This window comes from Monodon monoceros, unplaced genomic scaffold (genome assembly GCF_005190385.1).
Source record: "Monodon monoceros isolate NGI ecotype Baffin Bay Population unplaced genomic scaffold, NGI_Narwhal_1 Super_Scaffold_1, whole genome shotgun sequence".
In the NCBI taxonomy this organism is placed as follows: domain Eukaryota; kingdom Metazoa; phylum Chordata; class Mammalia; order Artiodactyla; family Monodontidae; genus Monodon; species Monodon monoceros.
This window is the reverse complement of record NW_021703765.1, coordinates 65,176,637-65,197,335: the sequence shown is the minus strand read 5'-3', so window position 1 is coordinate 65,197,335 and position 20,699 is coordinate 65,176,637. Positions and strand designations below refer to the sequence as shown.

Sequence of the window (20,699 nt, the reverse complement as noted above, 5' to 3'; positions counted from 1 at the left end):
GCAGATGCACTATGATTTATCTTGGCTTTCATATAGAATGTGAGCCGAGGGATAGAGAGAGGGGTCATGCTGATGGGGGTGGGGTAGGGGAACAGCACAGATCAGGCAGGACCTTGTGTACCATGTGAGAGAGTTTGGACTTTATCCTGAAGGGCAGCATGGGAGCTTTGAGGGTTTTAGGCAGGGCTCCTGCATACCTCTGCATCTCCTGCTGGTTTTCCCTCTCTTTCACTGGTCATACTCAACTACTTTGTGTTCCTGCAAAGGCCAAGGTTGTTCTTGCCTTAGGCCTTTGCCCTTGGCCTTCCTCTGCCTGGAATGTACTGTAAAGATTACTCTGCTTGCAGTGTACTAACTAGATTAGAATAGGGTGAGCCTAGGAGCAGGGAAATGGAATAGACCGATGGAATAGTCTGAGTGGGAGAACGGTGGCCTAAACGGGGGAAATGGCAGGCTGGATAGAGACGTGGACAGGTGTCTGCAATATTTTAGGAGGTAGAATTGGCAGTGTCTGGCAAGCGATTGACTTGGGTGTCAAGGATGATACCTAAGGCCATGGGTATTCAGAGGGGTGGAGCAGCAGCAGCATGGTGTGGTCTGATTTCCAGTGATCTACCTCCCGGTGCGCTTTGGGACCTCACTGCCCCACTGGAACATGAGCTGCCTGGATTTGCTCACCGAATTATTGTGAATAAAGCTTATAGGTTCCAGCTGCATCAATGCAAACTACGACCCTGTTTATGTCTAATCTTAACATTTATGATTATGTGCCTTGGGCTGTCTATAAATGAATACATAATATCATGCTTATTTGTGAACATAATGGAATAAATGAGAGAGAAATCAGAGTAAGTGACCAAGACGATCACGATCAAGTAACTCTTATTAAAAACCATTAAACGCATGGCTCAGGTTTCCATATGTAAAGCCCCTTTAACAAACTTGGCTTATATGATATGCCTCCGACTAGAGATGCTTACTTAACTCACTGCATTTGTTTAAACTCTAAAATCCAGCCATTCCCAAGCTAGGCCCCCACTGAACACTGTGAACTCCTACTGCCTAGAGCTTTTCTGTTTGCATTTGCTTCTATAGAGATTTGGTTTGTTTTCGAAAGATGCATTTTAACATTTGTGTGGTGAGCCACATTTGTTATATTTGAACCATGTGTGATGCAAAGGAGAAGGGTAACCACTTGGCTTAGGGGGGAAGGATGACTCTTTGAGTTAACTTCCTGCCAATTTAAAATGAGCTGGTTAGATGTAGATGGTGACAGAAATTAAAAAGTGTGTATGTGTACATATATATATTATGCACACATATACCTATATATATATATATGTATATTTTTATATGCCAAAAACTAGTTTGGATATAAAGCTTACTAAACTGGACCATGCTGTTCTCCAGTCTTAAACGTAAAGGAAAAGTGCTTCCTAAGAATCTATATGTCTCACTTTGGAATTGGATAATGTATAACTCTTGACTGACCTAGAAGTGCTTCTAGGACCAGGCCTCATTCATGTCTTATTATAGCTGTAGTTATGTAAACTGTGAGGAGCCAAACAGAGAACGTAGGGAAAGGGCTTCATCTGATAGTGAAGTGATTCATAAATTAATAACACAGATGGAAAACTAAGGGGCAGAGAGGTTGATTTGTCCATGGCTCACAATAAATTCATTCCTTCATTCAATGAGCATATATTTAGTATGTGTTATATAGGTGTGTTAGTTGTCTATTGCTATATGACAAATTACTCTAAAATTTAATGAATCAAAACAACACACATTTTTTAATGACTTTTTAAAAAATTATTTTTATTTATTTATTTATTTGGCTGTGTTGGGTCTTCGTTGCTGCACGTGGGCTTTCTCTAGTTGCGGCGAGCGGCGGCTACTCTTCGTCGCGGCGCATGGGCTTCTCATTGTGGTGGCTTCTCTTGTTGCGGAGCACTGGCTCTAGGCGCACGGGCTTCAGTGGTTGCGGCTCGCAGGCTCAGTAGTTGTGGCTCGCGGGCTCTAGAGCACAGACTCAGTAGCTGTGGCGTATGGGCGTAGTTGCTCCACGGCATGTGGGATCTTCCCGGACCAGGGCTCGAACCCATGTCCCCTGCATTGGCAGGCAGATTCTTAACCACTGCACCACCAGGAAAGCCCCAGCACACGTTTATTATCTCACACTTTCTGTGGGCCAGGAAATCTGGGCATGGCTTAGCTGGGTCCTCTGCTTCAAGGTCTCTCATGTGTCTGCCAGGGCCGGGATCTCCTCTGAAGGTTCCTCTGGGGAAGGATCTACTTCAAGCATACATAGTTGTTGGTGGGATTCAGCCTTTGCAGAAACTGAAAGTCTCAGTTCCTTGCTGGCTGTTGGCTGAAGGCCATTCTCAGTTCCTTGCCATATGACATCTTGGGCATGATATGTTGCTTTATCAAAGTATATAAGCTGAGAGGGCGATAGAGAGAGTCTACTAGCAAGACTAAAGTCACAGTCTCTTGTAACCCAATCACAGAAGTGGCATCCCATCAACTTTGCCACGTTCTGTTGGACGAAAGCAAGTCACTCTTCCAGCCCACACTCAAGGGGAGGGGATCACACAAGGGCATGAACACCAGGAGGTAGGGATCATGGAGGGCCGTCTTTGAAAGCTGTCTACCACAGTTGGTATATATATTTAGGTTTCCTTATTCTCAGTTGCAGCTTTTTCTACTAGACCAGACCATCTGATTGTGTGAAACACTAATATGTTCACTGTGGTAAACAGAATAATCTCCTTCCCCAAAATGTCTATTTTGTAACCCCCAGAATCTTTAAATATGTTACCTTACATGGCACATGTGATCAAGTTAAGAATTTTGAGATGGGGAGGATTGTCCTGAATTACCCAGGTGGGCTAGTGTAACCACACAGGTCCTTGTAACATAGAGGCAGGAGGACTAGAGTCAGAGAAGGTGATGTGATGATAGAAGCAGAGGGGGGCAAGCAGAGGCTGGGATGGGGCAGCCACAAGCCAAGGAATAGGGGCAGCTTCTAGGAGACGGAAAAGGCAAGGAACAGGTTGTCCCCTCGAGCCTGTGAAGGAACATAGCTCTGCTGATGCCTTGATTTTAGCCCCAGAAGACCCATTTAGTACATCTGACCTCCAGAACTGTTAAGATAATGAATTTATGCTACTTTAAGCCACTAGATTTGTGGTCATTTATTCCAGTAGCAATAGGAAACTAATACATTCACCAAAGGACCTGGTTAAACCAACTTGCGGGGCTTTTTAAGAAACAAGGGGAGGCATAAGGCATAGGATGGTGGGCTTCCAAGGGCTTTTTTGCTGTCCAGTGACTCTGAAACGTAATTTACATATTGTAGCTTCTCTGTTTTTAGGAAGTTATTCCTAGGTCTCATCAATACTAAATTCTATCAATATTGAACAGGTGAAAAATTTCTTAGGCTTAGTTATATGGGCCTCACTCGTCAAAATAAAACAAAAACATAGCAGCTAGCAGAGGACACTAAGGCTTCCTTTCTTTTTTTTTTTTTTTTTTTTGCGGTACGCGGGCCTCTCACTGCTGTGGCCTCCCCCATTGCGGAGCACAGGCTCCGGACGCGCAGGCTCGGCGGCCGTGGCTCATGGGCCCAGCTGCTCCACGGCATATGGGATCTTCCCAGACCGGGGCACGAACCCGTGTCCTCTGCATCGACAGGCGGACTCTCAACCACTGCACCACCAGGGAAGCCCAAGGTTTCCATTTTTAAAGCTTATTGCTTGTTATTCATTTGCACCTTAGGAGTGGAAATGGTGGCTGAGATGAGAGTACCTGACACAACACGCTTTTCCCTCTTGGTGTTCACAGCCAGATGTTGTAAAGTTCTTTTGTTTTTCTTTTTTCTTCAGTGCCTGGAAACCTTGGCTGCTACAAGGATCATGGAAACCCACCTCCTCTAACTGGTGCCAGTAAAACGTCTAACAGACTTACCATACAAACTTGTATCAGTTTTTGTCGGAGTCAAAGGTTCAAGGTAATGGTTCTGTGGCTATGTATCTATAGAAAAAGATAAAGGTGTAAGTGCATTCTGCTAAGATACCTTTAAAACATATAAACTTTAAAAAACAACCTGTGAAGCTATATGACTGTATACTTTTCTGCCAAGGAGAAGTTGGAGGAAGAGTGAGGCTTGGGATTCAAGGGCGTGAGGCAGCACTCTGTCCAAAGACTGCGAGAAAAGGGGAGGAAAAGCACCAATATCTGCATCCCAGTTTGACTTCCAGCACAGTTACATGTGTCCTTGAGCCCCTGTATGTTATGAGCAGAGACATCTCTGGCTCCCTGGGGGATCTGGGAATAAGCCAAGGTAGTGGTTACTTCCTTGATACATTAGGGTGCCCTAGCCTGGACACCAGTCCAAAATAGTTTCTTTCCTTCCTATCCATTCTTCTATCTGAAACTCATTCGTCGGCCATTAAGGTTCAGTAATGCTCTTGTTTATTATATCAAAGAAAAGTCTTTCCCTCCCTCCCTCCCTCCCTCCCTCCCTCCCTCCCTCCCTCCCTTCCTTCCTTCCTTCCTCCTTCCTTCCTTTTTCAGTCAAAAGATCATTAATCAGGCCCAAGCGAGGAGAATAGACTGGCAGGGTTCAGGGTCTCTGTGGGGCAGGTAGCTGAGCAAGGCAGTTAGCCCAACGTGATCAAGCGATTGGTTGCTTGCAAAAGATTGAGCGTATAAGTAACTATATTGAGGATAATGGGAGCCAGGTTTCTCATTATTAGAGAAGAAAGCCAGGGAAAACTGGAATGAAGTCTATAGTGTTGGACAGGGATTGAAGTTATTAGTATAGTGCATGGTTTCTGATACATATATATAGAGAAGTAAATTTAACTATAAAAGTGTGTGTGTATGTGTATGTATGTATATACATGTATATTTCCTAGGTCTGTCCACTGAAAAGGCCTGGGAACAGTGCCACACTGGTAGTAAAGGTCACATTTAGCACTCATATCTTCGTTTATAAATACTGTTCTCCATTAAAAAGAACTAGGGCTCCTTGGAGAAAATTGCTGATTCTAGAGAAATCGCAAGATAAGGTTGTTGGGTTTTTTTTTCTGAGAAAGCACAAGATGATCCTGAAACATCTTGTACAAGAAAGTAAGGAATGTGAGGGACTTGTCAAAAGGACACAGGAACCCACTTGGAGGGACTCCCACTGGCTAAATCTAACATAATTTGAGCTTCAAAACAAATAATAAGGATAATAAATATACTCCATTAAATAAAATAAGAATCTGCAAATTCACGCTGATGTAAAAAAAATAACTGAATACTACCAAATGTAAAATAGATAGCTAGTGGGAAGCAGCCACATAGCACAGGGAGATCAGCTTGGTGCTTTGTGACCACCTAGAGGGGTGGGATAGGGAGGGTGGGAAGGAGATGCAAGAGGGAGGAGATATGGGGATATATGTATAGCTGATTCACTTTGTTATAGAGCAGAAACTAACACACCATGGTAAAGCAATTATACTCCAATAAAGATGTTAAAAAAAAAAGTGAACAAATAAATGAGAAGAAAAGCATTTCCTTACAGGAGAATGCCAACTAATAAATGTAGAAGAAATGATGGAATTAGAAAATTCACCATTTGGCCACCATCATAGTAATAATTGATTCAGAGAACAAATATCAAGATATGTAAATATTCCACATCCTCATGGACGGGGAGTAAAAGTTTTACTAGTGAGTGAAAGTTGCGTGAGGAATAGGATATTTATATAGCTTCAGAGATCTCCCCACAAAATACTACCATAAAGGGAAAACAAGTAATTCTACAGTGAAGAAAACTGGCGTGCACTACCATATGCAGGTGATCAAAGTTAGTATCACCAGTGATGGGACCACTAGACATTGTGTCTCACCTGACCTGTCAAGAGCATAACATCACTTTGGTGATTGTCTGCCAAAAATGCGTAATATGAATATAAGCATGAAACACTAGGTAAACTGAAATGAGGGACATTCTACAAAATAGCCTTTATTCTTCAGAAATGTTAAGGTCACAAAGGTCAAGGAAGGCCTGCAGCTATTCCAGATTGAAGGAGACTGAGGAGACCCAACAGCTAAGTATGTCTGTGATGCTGGATTGGATCCTTTTCTACAAAGGCAGTTTTTTTTCTACAAAGGCAGTTGCCAACTTGAATGTGGGTCTCTAGGTGAGAGGGAAAGGGCAGTTCTTTGTATTATTCTTGCAATTTTTCTGTAGGTTTGGAATTATTTCAAAATGAAAATACAGCATAAGTATTTGAGAAAACACAACACCCATTAATGAGAAAAGTCATAAGCAAACTAGGAAGAGAAGGGAACTTCCTCAATTTGATTACGAGCATCTACCAAAAACGCTAAAGCTAAATTTATGTTCAGTGCTGAAAGGTTCAGTGCTTTACATGTACGATCAGGAACAAACAGTGAGGCCCACTGCCACTTCTTCTGATCAGCATTGTACTGGAGGTCCTTTCCAATAAAATAAGGAAAGAAAAGTAAACAAAAGGCATGTAGGTTGGAAAGGGAGAAGTAAAATTTTCTTTATTTATGGACATGATGATCATGTATGTAGACATAAGGAATCTATGAAAAAGCTATTAGAACTAATAAGTAGATTTAGCAGGGTTGCAGTTTATAAGGTCATATACAAAAATTAGTTGCATTTCTATATACTAAAAGTGAACAATTAAATATAAATTTTCAATTTAAAAATTAATTTTAAAAATAATTTTTAATTAAAGTTTTATTTTAAAAATTAAAACAAAAATTTAAATGCCATTTACAGTAGCATAAATAACAGAAATAAGTTTAACAAAGGATATTGAAGACCTATACACTGAATACTACATGGCAAGGGAAAATTAAAGACGATCTAAATGAATGGAGACATAGACATTGTTCATAGATCAGAAGGCTCAATATTGTTATAATGTCAGTTTTCCCCAAATTGATCTATAGATTCAATACAATCCTAATCAAAATCATACCAGATTTTTTAAATTGACAAGCTGATCCTAGAATTTATATGGAAAGGCAAAGAACTTAGAATAATCAAAATAATTTTTAAAGAGATCATCCTAGGAGGACTTGCCCTGCATGATCTCAAGACTTTCTGTAAAGCTACAGTAATCAAGACAGTAGTATTGGCATACAAATAGTCACATAGATCATGAGTCAGATTTGGCGTGTGGGCCAAATCCTACCACCCACATATTTCTGTAAAAAAAAAAAAAAAAAGTTTTATTGACACACAGCCACACCCATTCCTGTATATATTGTCCAGGCCTGCTTTCATGTTTAGTCATTGAGAAGAGACCGTGTGACCCACAAAGCTGAAAACATTTACTGTATGACCTTTTATAGAAGGAGTTTTCCAACCTTTGTTATAGATCAATGGAACTGGATAGAGAGTCCAGAAATAGACCTGCACTTAGATGGACAATTGATTTTCAACAGAGATGCCAAGGTAATTCAGTGGGAGAGAGGATAGTCTTTCAACAAATGGTTCTGGAGAACTGGAGCTCTTTATGAAAAACAGGAACCCCTGTCCTTACATCACATCATAACTTCAAATTATACTACTGAAAAAATAGCTATAGTACTGACATAAAGATGGACATATAAGCCAATGGAATAGAATTTAGAGTCCAGAGATAAACCCATACATTTATTTAAGGCCAATTGATTTTTTTTAAAGTTTTTTTTTATGTGGACCATTTTTTTAAAGTCTTTATTAAGTTTGTTACAATATTGCTTCTGTTTTATGTTTTGGTTTTTTGGCCCTGAGGCATGTGGGATCTTAGCTCCCTGAACAGGGATCGAACCCACATCCCCTGCATTGGAAGGCAAAGTCTTAACCACTGGGCCACCAGGGAAGTCCCAGGGCTAATTGATGTTTGACAAGGGTGCCATATCATTCAATAGGGAAAGAATAGTCTTTTCAACAAATAGTGCTGGGACAACTGGATATCCACATGGAAAAAGAATGAATTTGGACCCCTACCTCATATTACATATGAAAATTAATTAAAAATGGATCACAGGCCTACATGTAATAGCTAAAACTATAAAAGTTTAGAAAGAAGTATGGGTACAAATATACATGGCCTTGGATTAGGCAGTGGTTTTTTTAGTTATGATACCAAAAGCACAAACAAACAAAGAAAAAATAGGTAAATTGGACTTCATCAAAATTTAAAACGTCTGTGTATCAGGGACACTATTAAGAAAGTGAAAAAGCAACTCACAGAATAGAGAAAATATTTGCAAAACATATATCTGAATAAAAATCTAATGTCCAGAATATATAAAGAACTCTTACAATGTGACAATAAAAAGACAAGCAACCCAGCTAAAAAATGAGCAAACGATCTGTAGATTTTTTTTAAAAATATTTATTTATTTATTTATTTTTGGCTGCATTGGGTCTTTGTTGCTGCGCATGGGCTTTCTCTAGTTGTGACTAACGGGGGGCTACTCTTTGTTGCCGGTGCACAGGCTTCTCACTGCGGTGGCTTCTCTTGTTGTGGAGCATGGGCTTTAGGCACGCGGACTTCAGTAGTTGTGGCATGAGGGCTCAGTAGTTGTGGCTCTCAGGCTGTAGAGTGCAGGCTCAGTAGTTGTGGTGCATGGGCTTAGTTGCTCCACGGCATAGTTGTGGCTAGCGGGGGCTACTCTTCGTTGCGGTGCACAGGCTTCTTATTGTGGTGGCTTCTCGTGTTGCGGATCATGGGCTCTAGGCACGCAGGCTTCAGTAGTTGTGGCACACGGGCTCAGTAGTTGTGGCTCACAGGCTGTAGAGTGCAGGCTCAGTAGTTGTGGCTCACGGGCTTAGTTGCTCCAGGCATGTGGGATCTTCCCAGACCAAGGCTCAAACCCTTGTCCCCTGCATTGGCAGGCGGATTCTTAACCCCTGTGCCACCAGGGAAGCCCTGATGAGCAAAGGATTTGAATAGACATTTCTCCATAGAAGATGTACAAATGGCCAGTAAGCACATGAAAAGATGCTGAATATTACTAGTCTTTAGGGAAATGCAAATCAAAACCAATCAGATACCACTTCATATAATAAATAACCTAGGACAGCTGTAATTTTTTTTAAACGACAAAAGCAAGTGTTAGTGAGGTTGTAGAGAAATTACAACCCAGAAATCTCATTTCTAGGTATTTACCCTAGAGAAAGGAAAACTTATATTCACACAAAAATCTACACAAATGTTTATAGCAGCTCTATTTTATAATTATGAAAAACTAAAAACAACCCAATGGATTAACAAACTGTGGTACATTCGTACAACAGACTACTGCTCAGCAAATTATAAAATACATGCGTCAATTTGGATGAACCTCAGAGACATTATGCTGAGTGAAAGAAGCCACTCTCAAAACATAACATACTATACGATTCCATGTACAGTATACAGTGTCTTAGTCCATTCTGGCTGCTGTTACAAAATGGTTGGCTTAAACCAAGCATTTATTTCTCATGGTTCTAAAGGCTGAGAAGTCCAAGATCAAGGCTTTGGCAGATTTGGTGTCTGGTGATGGCCCGCTTCCTGGTTCATAGATGGCCATCTTCTCACTGTGTCCTCGCATGGCAGAAGGGGCAAGGGGGTCTCTTTTATAAAGGCTCTAACCCCATTCATGAGAGCAAGCCCTCACTTCCCAGAGGTCTCACCACTAAGTACCATCACATTGGGAATTAGCTTTCAACATATAAATTTCGGGGGTCGGGGGGGACACGGGCATTCAGTCTATAGTGTATGACATACTCGAAAAGATAAAACTATAGTGTAGAAAACTAATTAGTGGTTGCCAGGGGTTCTAGAGGGAGAACTATCATATAAAGCGATAGCACAAGGAAGGTTCCTGGGGTGATGCACCTATTCTGTATCCTGATTGTAGTGGTGGGTGTACAAATCTATACATAGGTTAAAATTCATAGGACTGTGTACCATATAAATAGTCGTACTGTATGGTAATATAAAAAATAAAAATGTTAAATGGGGCCTAGAGTAAGTTTTCTGTGAGTACTAGCTTTAAAACATTTACCACCTGGCACATAGTAAACATTCAGTAAAATGTTTAGCTGTTATTATTATTAATGTTTCAAGTTAATGAGATTCCCCCCTGCCTTTAACTTACTTAAATACAGTAGAAATGCAAACATTAATAAGGGATGCTTACTGAAGGGGAAGCACCATGGTGGTGTGTAGTTACCAGTCTACATGTAATGAAGTGTGGTGAGGGTGGGATGAGGCAGAGGTCCCTGGGGAACATGGGCTGGGAAGACGAAGTGCTTGCTTGCTGGGGGCCAAACCTGCCAGGCTCCTTCAGGCCACCGACACCCCTGACTGACGCTTACCAAGTGCTGCTTCTCTGTCATGGCAGTTTGCCGGGATGGAGTCAGGCTATGCTTGCTTCTGTGGAAACAGTCCTGATTACTGGAAGTACGGGGAGGCAGCCAGTACTGAGTGCAACAGCGTCTGCTTCGGGGATCACACCCAGCCCTGTGGGGGCGATGGCAGGATCATCGTCTTTGACAGTGAGTATGCCCTGTGCCTGGCACTGTCCAAGGCACGGGAACCCTGGGCCAGGGGAACCAGCCTGCCCCTGCTTCCTCCCTCCCCGTTATCCATTCATTCACTTGGCAATACTTATTAAGCACCTACTGCAGGCCAGGCAGGCACTGACCAGACCCTGGGGATACAGCACTGAACCAGAAGACTCTAGAAGGGAGCACAGACGTTTAACAAGTAATTACTTACAGTTGTGCCCTGGCCTATTGTGAGATGCTCAGACAACCTAGAAAAGATAATAGGGACACTGATGTAATGGTTCAGTACCAGCTTTAAGATCCTCTTGTTTAATGTAATTTGCAAGCCCTTTTAGTGTTTTCTGAGGCATCTGAGATTTATATCTTACTGTGATAGAGCAGAGAAGAGATGCAAAGCTTCGAGTTGTCTTTCCAGGCCTGGTACTGAGTGTGCCCTGACCCACCCGTCTCCTCCCTGACCCACCACTCCGTGAGATGCTGGCCAGGGCAGAGCATCTAAACGGGGTATGGCCTGGGACCTTGACCTCTTCAACCGCTGGCCCACTTGATCCCCCGTAATCCACCCACATCTACGCGGTGGTAATGAGACTTTGCAAGCGCCCTCGTACCAGTGCAGCGCCAGATTTTAAGATGGCAGAAAGGAGATAGTCACAGATGAGGCAGACGAAGGGAAAGGCTTGAGCTTACTGAGATACACTGTAGAGTCTACAGTGTTGTTAGTCCCCAGGCTGGATTAGATGCTGACATCTTGACTAGGCTGAGTGGCTCAGTTTTAAGCCAGAATGTCATGTGGTGCGTCAGTGTCCTGGGGCTGCTGCCATAGCAAATTATCACCAACTGGGTGGCTTCAAACAACAGAAATTTCTTCTCTCATAGTTTGGGAGCCTAGAAGTCCAAAATCAAGGCGTTGTCAGGGCCATGTTCCCTATGAAGGCTCCAGGGAAGAATCTTCCTTTGCCTCTTCCTACTATCCGGTCATTGCTGGCAGTCTTCGGCATTCCTTGACTTGTAGCTGCATCACTCCGGTCTCTGTCTTCTTTACGTGACTGACTTCCCTCTGTGCCTCCTTACAAGGACACTAGTCATTGGATTAGGCCTACCCTAATCTAGTACAGCCTCAGTTAACTTGATAACATGTGTAAAGACCCTGTTTTCAAATAAGGTCACCAACACAGACACCAGGCATTAGGACTTAAACATATCTTTTTGGAGGACATGATTCAGCCACTACGTATGGTGTCTGTAAAACCCAGCCCGAGTTTATAACTGATGCTTTCGCAGGTTACAGCTTAGACACTGTCAAAAATGTGTTTTTTTGTGGGGGGAGGACAGCGGGAGGATTGGCGAGCAGAACTCACGTGGTTAATTTTTGGTCTTTTTAGTTGTGTGCCCATTGGAGACTGCCAGTGGCTTCCTATACATCCTGTTTTGCTCAGTGTTAGTACCTCTGTTAAAGGCTGCACCTCAGCTAATGTTTAAGGGAGAATAGTTGGCAAATAATATGTGCTGCACGTCCATTTAGCCTTTCATCTCCAGAGTTCATTGTTATAAAATCCTCTGCCTCAACACCCCAACCCAGGAGAGTATGTTGGCTGACCTTACAGAGTGCCTGGTATACTCTTAAGTAAAAAAAATAAGGAGAAAAATACTGAGTCCCTAGTATGTAAGGCTTTATAAGAATTGTCACGTTGGGCCCTCCTGGCAGCCATCTGAGGAAGGCATTATTATCCCTCTCATTTTACGGAAGAGAGTCCTAGGTTGTGGAGAGGAAGAGAGTCCTAGGTTGTGGAGGGGATAAATAACTTGCCAGGACTCACACCACCAACAAGCCGTGGGCATAGACAGTAAACAGAAGCAGGGTGTGTGGGTTCACTACCTGTTTTTCTACTTTAAACAGAATATAGTGTTAATTTTTTTAAATGAAAAATAAGTGTTGGTGAGAATATGGAGAAATTGAAACCCTGTACGTTGTTGGTATAAATGTTAATGGTGCAGCTCCTTTGAAGCAGTCTGGCAGTTCCTCAAAACGTGAAACAGAATCATCTTATGACCCAGTAATTCCACTCCTAAGAATATACCCGAGAGAGCTGAAAACATATGTTCACACAAAAGCTTGCACATGAATGTTCATAGCAGCATTATTCGTAACAGCCAAAAAGTAGCAACAACCCAGATGTCCATCAACTGACAAATGGATGAACAGAATGTGGTGTGTCCATACAATGGAATATTATTTAGCCCCAAAAAGAAATGAATTACTGACCCCTGCCACAACATGAGGAACCTTGAAAACGTGATGCTCGGTGAAAGAAACCAGACGCACGGGGCGCATGTTTAATGATTCCATTGATAAGAAATGTCCAGAATAGGCAAATCCATACAGACAAAAAACAGATTAATGGTTGCCAAGGGCTGGGGAAAGGGGAGGAATGAGAAATGATTGCTTAGGAGGTATGGGTTTTCTTTTTGGGGTAATGAAAATATCCTGGAATTGGATAGTAGCAGTGGATGCACAACATTGTGACAGAACTAAATACCACTGAACTGTACTCCTTTAAATGGTTAAAATGGTGAATTTCATATCAATAAAAATAAGTGTAGTTTTTATATGATACTCTTTCATTCATTTAGCACATTTTTATTGGGTATCTTCAGTGTGGCAGATAAATTATGTTTTATTTGCACAGTGCCTCTACTGGAGCGTCAAATGGAAATAATTTGGTTTAAAGTCAGTCATCTTTGTACCAAGTATCATCTTTGGTACTAGAAATATATCTAGGAGTTAGCACTGGGCCTCACACAAAAGTGCCCTAAGACAAATTAATTATGATGAAAATAATTGCTCTCTATTGAGTGCTTGCTTCATGCTAGACTTGATGCTGGGGCACTTGTTTATTTTGTTATTTAATCCTTGCAACAGCCCAGTTGATAAGGAAGCTGTGGATCAAAAGATTAAATAATTTGTCCAAGCTAATAAGTGCCAGAGTCAGGATTCAAACTCAGGTTTGCCACAGTTTTTTATTTTTCTATTTTCAGCAGCTAAAAATCCCTTTTATTAACAATAACAAAATAGATCATAATACCAGATCCAGTTTAATGCTTTAAAAGTATGTGAACAGGGCTTCCCTGGTGGCACAGTGGTTGAGAGTCCGCCTGCCAATGCAGAGGACACGGGTTCGTGCCCCGGTCTGGGAAGATCCCACATGCCGCGGAGCGGCTAGGCCCGTGAGCCATGGCCGCTGAGCCTGCACGTCCAGGGCCTGTGCTCCGCAATGGGAGAGGCCACAACAGTGAGAGGCCTACGTACCGCAAAAAAAAAAAAAAGTATGTGAACAAAGTTTGCCCGGTTGTTCAGATTATGATCAAACTGGCCCCTTCTGCAGGTCTCTAACTGCCCCCTCTGGCTTCCATGCCCTCGAGGACTAAAAAGAATGGCACTGAGAGGCTGCCTATTCCAGTCTTCAGAGGCCCCGATGTGTGTTGACTGGCAGGGGCCCCTGACAGCAGCCAACTCATAATTCATACCCCACAGCTTTGTAAAGAAAGGTACAAAATGCAGCACTGTAGAAATAATCTGTAAAGTTTCATCTGTTAGGAGTAAAATAGTTTAAAGAGCTTAAGTACTGCCTCATGGAGATCCTTATGATCCAGTGGATGAGGCTGAGCATTTCAGAGATGGTGACTGCAGACTATCCCATAATTTGGGAGGGCAAAGGTGCCTCTCCTAAGAGATTGGAGGAGAGTTAGATGTGAGAAAGGGACCAGGTTTCAGTCTCTGTGTCTCAGAACAACCACCTCGGGAGAGAGACTACTCAGGCAGCGGGCGGAAGCTCTCTGCTCAGTATTTGTTGCCACATCCAGTGATTTGTCACAGGCTCTGTGACTGATTTTCCAGCAGGCTCTCATGAGCTTAGGGAGGTTGCTGAAGTAGGTTGTGTTCTCTGTGTAAAAGTGGCGCTGATGAAGGCTTCAGAGCCTCTGCTGCCCCCAGAGTTAAACGTACTGAATTAACAGAACCAAACAGAAGATCAGATAGGCCGGCGTCAGCAACAGGTCACAGGGACTGCCCAAGCAGCCCTCTTGGCCTCCCTCAGCTTCTAGGCACTGAAGGGAGAAGTGAGTCATATAAGTTGGGTCTTACTTGGTTAACATTAGTGGAGCACCTATATTTACAGGGCACTGTGCTATCCATTTCCCAGGCATTCTCTCCCTTAATTCTCATAATAACTGTGAAGCAGGTACTGTTATCTTTACTTGCCCCACAAGAAAACTGAGGCTCATAAAAGTTTAGTAACTTGCCCAGAGTCCCACAGATAGAGATCCTGCCCTCATGGAACTTACATTTTGGTGGGAAGGGAGGAGATTAATGGTGAAAAAGATTGAGGGCCTAAGGACATGTAGGATCTGACAGCTGGGACTGTATTAGTAATTGTATTTCATAGATTCCAAGATGCCATCAGTTGTGAGATGCAACATTATTTTATATGCCACTGAAGGGAAAAAAATGCTTCCAATTAAACAATGACATGCACGGACTGAAAGACACATCCTAGGTTGTGTGTCAGGTCAATGTCCCCTTCAAAAAATAAGATCTTGAATATATTCTTAAGTTTTAAGTTTCCTTAATATCCGAAATGTAAGTTTCCTTTTATCCTGAATTATCACTGAACTTTAATAATCCATCATAGATGTCATGTGCTTATTCTCAAAATTGCTGAATTGGATGTACTGTCAGCATGGCACGCATCTAGGAACCGAAATTTCTGAGCTTGTCTGCCTTTGCTGTTGAAACATCAGTTTAACTTGGACACTTTTTTCTTTTCAAATAATAATAATAATAATAAAATAACTAACACGTAACTGAGCTTGTACTCTGTGCCAGATCTCATACTAAACACTTTACATGCATCAACTCATTTTGATTCTTATAACCTCATGAGGGAGAAACTACTACTAATTTCATTTTATAGATGAGGAAACTGAGGTATACAGAAGATAAGTATCTTGCTCAAATTTGTAGTTAGTACATGGTAAAGTCAAGATTAGAACCCAGGAATCTTTATTTTTTTAATTTAGGTTTATTGAGGTGAAATTACATATAGTAAAGTCACCCTTTTAGTTGCATAGTCCAGTAAGATTCGACAAATATGTACACAGTCGAAATATAGGACATTTTTGTCACCTCAGAAACCTCTCTTGTGCCCCTTTGTGGTCACCACCCCCAGCCCTCAGCAGCCACTGATCCTGTGTTCCATCTGTATGGTTTTGTGTTCTGAACAAAGTCATATAAATGGAATTATACAGTACTTAAACATTTGCGTTTGGCTTCTTTCACTTAGAAAAATACTTTTGAGATTCACTTGTGTTGTTTCAGTAGTTCCTTTTTATTGCTAAGAAACATGCCTTTGTACAAATGTATCACAGCTCATTCATCATTTACCAATCGGTAAACATCAGTCTATGATAAAGATGCTGTACAGCTGCTGTACACACACATGTACAGGTGTTTGTGTGAGCGTGTGTTTGTCTTTCTCTTGGGTGAGTACCTAGGAGTTACAGCATTTCTGGGCCATACACTAAGTGCATATTCAGCGTTTATAAGATACTGCCAGCTGTTTTTTGAAGTGGTTATACCATTTTGCACTCTGGCTGACAAGATATAAGATTTCCAGTTGCTCCTCATCCTCACCTGTACTTTTGTATTGTCTCTTTTTTAATGTTAACCATTCTGTCGTGTGTGTCGTGGTAACTCATGGTTTTACTTTGCATTTCCATAATTTCTAATGATGTTGAACATCTTTTCATGTTCTTATTTGCCATCTGGTATCATATTCTTTCGGCCTAAAGAAGTTCCTTTAGCATTTTCTCTAATGCAGGTCTGCTGTCAATGGCTTCTCTCAGCTTTTGTTTGAGAAAGCCTTATTTCACCTTCTTTTTTTTTTGGCCATGCCACACGGCATGTGGGATCTTTGTTCCCGGACCAGGGATCGAACCTGGGCCCTCAACAGTGAAAGTGCCGAGTCCTAACCACTGGACCTCCTGGGAATTCCCTTTGTTTTTTTAATTTTTGTTTTATTTGCCTGAAGATTGCTGAGATTCTTAAATAACCTTTCATCAACTTTGGAGCATTCTTAGCCATTATCTCTTCAACTATTTCTCCTATCTTATTCTCTTTTTCTTCTCTTTCTGGGACTCCAGTTATATATTGTTAGACCGTTTGATATGTGCCCCAGCTGTTGGAAGCTCTGTTCTGCTTTTTTCATTTATTTTTTTCTCTGTGTTTCATTTTGGATAATTTCTACTGACCTATTTTCAAGCGTGTTGATTCTTTTCTCAGTGTGTGTAATCTGTTTCTAAGCCCATCAAAGGAATTCTTCATCTCTAATATTGTTTGTTTTATTTCTAGAATTTACATCTGACTCTTTTTTGTAGTTTCCATATCTCTGCTGAAATTTCCAATCTGTTCAAGCATGTTGTCCATCTTTTCCCCTAGATATTTTCTGTCTGGTAGTTCTAATGTCTGGGTCATTATTGAGTCTGGTTCTGTGGATTGTTTTATCTCCTTTTTTAAAAATTGAGATGTAATTGACATATAACACTGTATTAGTTTTAGGTGTACAACATAATCACTCAATATGTATATATATTGTGAAATGATTACCAGATGTTTTATCTCTTGACAGTGTCTTTTTTTTTTAATATAAATTAATTTATTTTTGGCTGCTTTGGGTCTTCGTTGCGGCGCGTGGGCTTCTCATTGCGCTGGCTTCTCTTGTTGCGGAGCACAGGCTCTAGGCGTGCAGGCTTCAGTGATTGTGGCACACAGACTCAGTAGTGGCTTGCAAGCTCTAGAGCGCAGGCTCAGTAGCTGTAGTGCATGGGGGCTTCACGGCATGTGGGATCTTCCCGGACCAGGGATTGAACCCGTGTCCCCTGCATTGGCAGGCGGATTCTTAACTATCGCACCACCAGGGAAGTCCCGACAGTGTCTTTTATTTTCCTTTCTTGCTTGCTTTTATGTTTTGTGCGTTGTAATATTGTATTGATACCGTACACTATACGTAGAAGGATAGTAGAGGCTGAGGAAGTGTATTTACACCTGGAAATGGGCAGGCCTGCTCGGTGTGGGGATTGATTGAGCCTTTCTATCAGTGGTCGAGCTGGGTTTGTGTTTCCCTGTTCCTGTCATCACCTGCAGTGCATGTCAACCTTCAGATTCCTCCCATGATGGCTGCTGTTACCTCGTGCTCAGTGTGGAGCCTGGGATGCCAGTGGGGTTTTTTCATTGTTCCCATTCCACCCTCAACTTTGAGCAGTTCCTCCTTGCCTGTGACCTTTCCCCTCCCTTGATGGTAGACTTCTGCTGCTTGTAACTTGGCGCTGTGCTCGTGGTGTGGTTGGGGGTTCTTGGTTCTCCTGCCCCATCCTCCATCTCAGACACGTCGTGTCACTGGGCCTCAGGGATGGGGTCTTTCCAGCATCCCCAAATACCCCTCTCCCGGCAGCCGAGCACTGCCTTGTATCTGTGGGGGCTTCCGGGAAGAAGAGGGTCTCCTGCCCCTCCATTGGGTAGCAGACCTCTGCTTGGCATTGGTCCAGGATCCTGGGGCTCAAGGCAACCAGGGGCTGATGGCTTTTGCCTCTGCTCTTCCCCCAGAAGCAATGAGTCTTTCCCTGGTTACTTTGACAGGAACAAGAGAGTCTCCTGCTCCCTCCCCAGGGGCTTCTATGCTGGCCCTGGGAGCAGGAGGGTTTGCTGCCCCTCCCCTTGCAGCTTAAGGCTTTTGTTTCCTTTGAGAGGAGGGTCCTGGAAGAGGGCAGGGTTTCAGGCCTGTCCCCCAGCAGTGGCTCATCACCTCCTACCCATCACCTTCTGCTCACTGGTACCACCAATGGGGACCCTTTGGTGTCCTGCCCTACCCTGGTCATTCTCGTGGGCCCTGGGTGGAGGCCTGCACAGAATTGCTTGCAAGTGAGTGCAGACTCCTGTTGTGTCTGGGGTCCCCGGGCATCCTGGGCTGAGAGGCTAGCCCACATTCAGCCTTTAGAAATTTGTTAAAATTTTATAGCTGCTTTCTTCTTACTTACTTTCATGGCGACCCCCTCTTCCTCTTGTGCTCCGTCAACGATGAAACACTTTGTGTGGCCTGACTCTCCTCAGAGGAGCTTCTTACTTTTTAGAATTAAATTGCCTTGGTTGTCTTGAGACCTCAGCTTTCTAATGCATTGAAGAAAAGTTCTGAGCTTTTTCTCATTGTTAGGATGAAAGCAGCTTTCTACATCCTAAAGGGAAGCAGAACTCCCCCAAAGCCTGCTTTTTAAATCCCGGCCCTACCCTCCCTCTTGAGGACTTTCATTTCCAGGATCTTATTTGCACTTCAGCACATAAGATACAGTGAAGTAAGTGTATCTGCCACTCAGAACCTGCCACTCAGAACTGGGAGTCCAGAGACATCAAATGTGCTGCTGCAGAGTGATCAGTGAGCTTCCCCTCTGCAGAAAGTCATTTCTTGTGCCACAGTTTCCCACTTGAAAAACAAGTGTGGCCCCTCAAATGAACCTCGCACCCCTAAGGTACTTGGGATGCCCTCGGCTTTTTACGACCTTACCTCATCAGTGCCCCCTGCAGAGAGGTCCTGTGTTTTCATGTGCTTTGTCTCATCTGTCCTCACACATTTATGTGATACAAGAGCAGGTAGGTGGTGGTCTCTCCACTCTCAAAGCTGTGAGAAGCTAGAGGTCTGGATGTGAAGTATGGCCCCTGGGATCAATGGCCCAGCTGGTTCCGAACCCAGACTCTCTGACTCCAGCCTGGCCCCCGCCGGGGCCGCACTGCTGTGCTGTGTGCTAACTTTAAGGTCTCCTGGGGGAAAAAAAAAAAAAGCCTCCAGTCATTTGTTCAGGGTTTAAGCGATTCATTCTGTGATTCAATCCTGAAACATGAGACAGTCTGGTTTTGCAGACAAAAAACAACATCCCAAACTGGATCCCATCAGCTAGGAAGTTTTGTTTGTAACAGGTTGAAAAGTGAGCCCCTGTGGCCGAGCCCCAGCCTGAGGGCTGGTATCCTTTTGTCTCCTGCAGCTCTGGTCGGTGCCTGTGGTGGGAATTACTCGGCCATGACTTCCGTGGTCTATTCCCCCGACTTTCCCGACGCATACGCCACAGGGAGGGTCTGCTACTGGACCATCCGGGTCCCGGGAGCCTCCCACATCTACTTCAACTTTGCCTTGTTTGACATCCGGGATTCCGCAGACATGGTGGAGCTGCTGGACGGCTACACCCACCGCGTCCTAGTCCGTTTCAACGGGAGGAACCGCCCACCTTTGTCCTTTAACATCTCTCTGGACTTTGTCATCTTGTATTTCTTCTCTGATCGCGTCAATCAGGCCCAGGGATTTGCTGTCTTGTACCAAGGTAAGACCCCGGCCTCCTTGGGCTCCCCTTGAACCTCATTGTGACGTGTGGACCTCGGGTGCTTCTTGCCAGAAGGACTGTACGTCAGGATCTGCCCACTCAACTTGCAGGTTTTCCCGCCTCCTATTTTATAACTTGTACCCACTTCATGATACAGAGACGAGGTGCCACCTGTGAGTTCTGCTGTCTTAGTCGTTCTCATGACAGTTTTCATGGGAGAGTTAAAAGACTAAAAGAAAGAGCTGAGATTGGCAGAATCGGAAGGTTCCAGAGAGGTCATTTGCTCCATCCTCCTACCTCTGAACATCCTAGCCAATCCCCAAAGCCTGGTTTACCATCTTCAGACCCTCCTAACATGGGGCTGCACTCCTGCCCCTGTAACGTGAACACACGTGTGCTAGGCACAACTCGTTGCCCGCACATGAGAACACAGCAGGTGTCCATGACCTAGTCTCTGTTCTGGACGTCAAGGGCCTCAAGAAGAGTTCAGTCAGTGTGCGGCTACAGGAAGGAGGAGGAGGCCTCCTCACGGGTGGGACAGGCTGAAAGAACAGGTAGAATTGGGGCAGATAGATAGGAAGGAAGAGGGCCTTCGGGGCAGAGGGACCATAGCTGCAGAGGCACAAGGGCAGGAAAACCCTAAAGCACGTTCAGGGATCCATGCAGAGACACGTCAAATGGCTCCTTCGGAGCCAGAGCC

The 20,699-nt window shown here is 43.4% G+C and overlaps 1 protein-coding gene across 1 annotated transcript in view; it reads left to right on the top strand.

Annotated features, from left to right (window-relative positions):
- The window catches only part of KREMEN1 (kringle containing transmembrane protein 1), a 63,509-nt gene that overhangs the window by 36,156 nt on the left and 6,654 nt on the right, over positions 1-20,699 (top strand). The window contains exons 4-6 of the mRNA XM_029232226.1: positions 3,888-4,012; positions 10,417-10,570; positions 19,667-19,999. Of these exons, the coding sequence (XP_029088059.1) occupies positions 3,888-4,012; positions 10,417-10,570; positions 19,667-19,999 (612 nt within the window). The remainder of the gene's footprint in view (positions 1-3,887; positions 4,013-10,416; positions 10,571-19,666; positions 20,000-20,699) is intronic.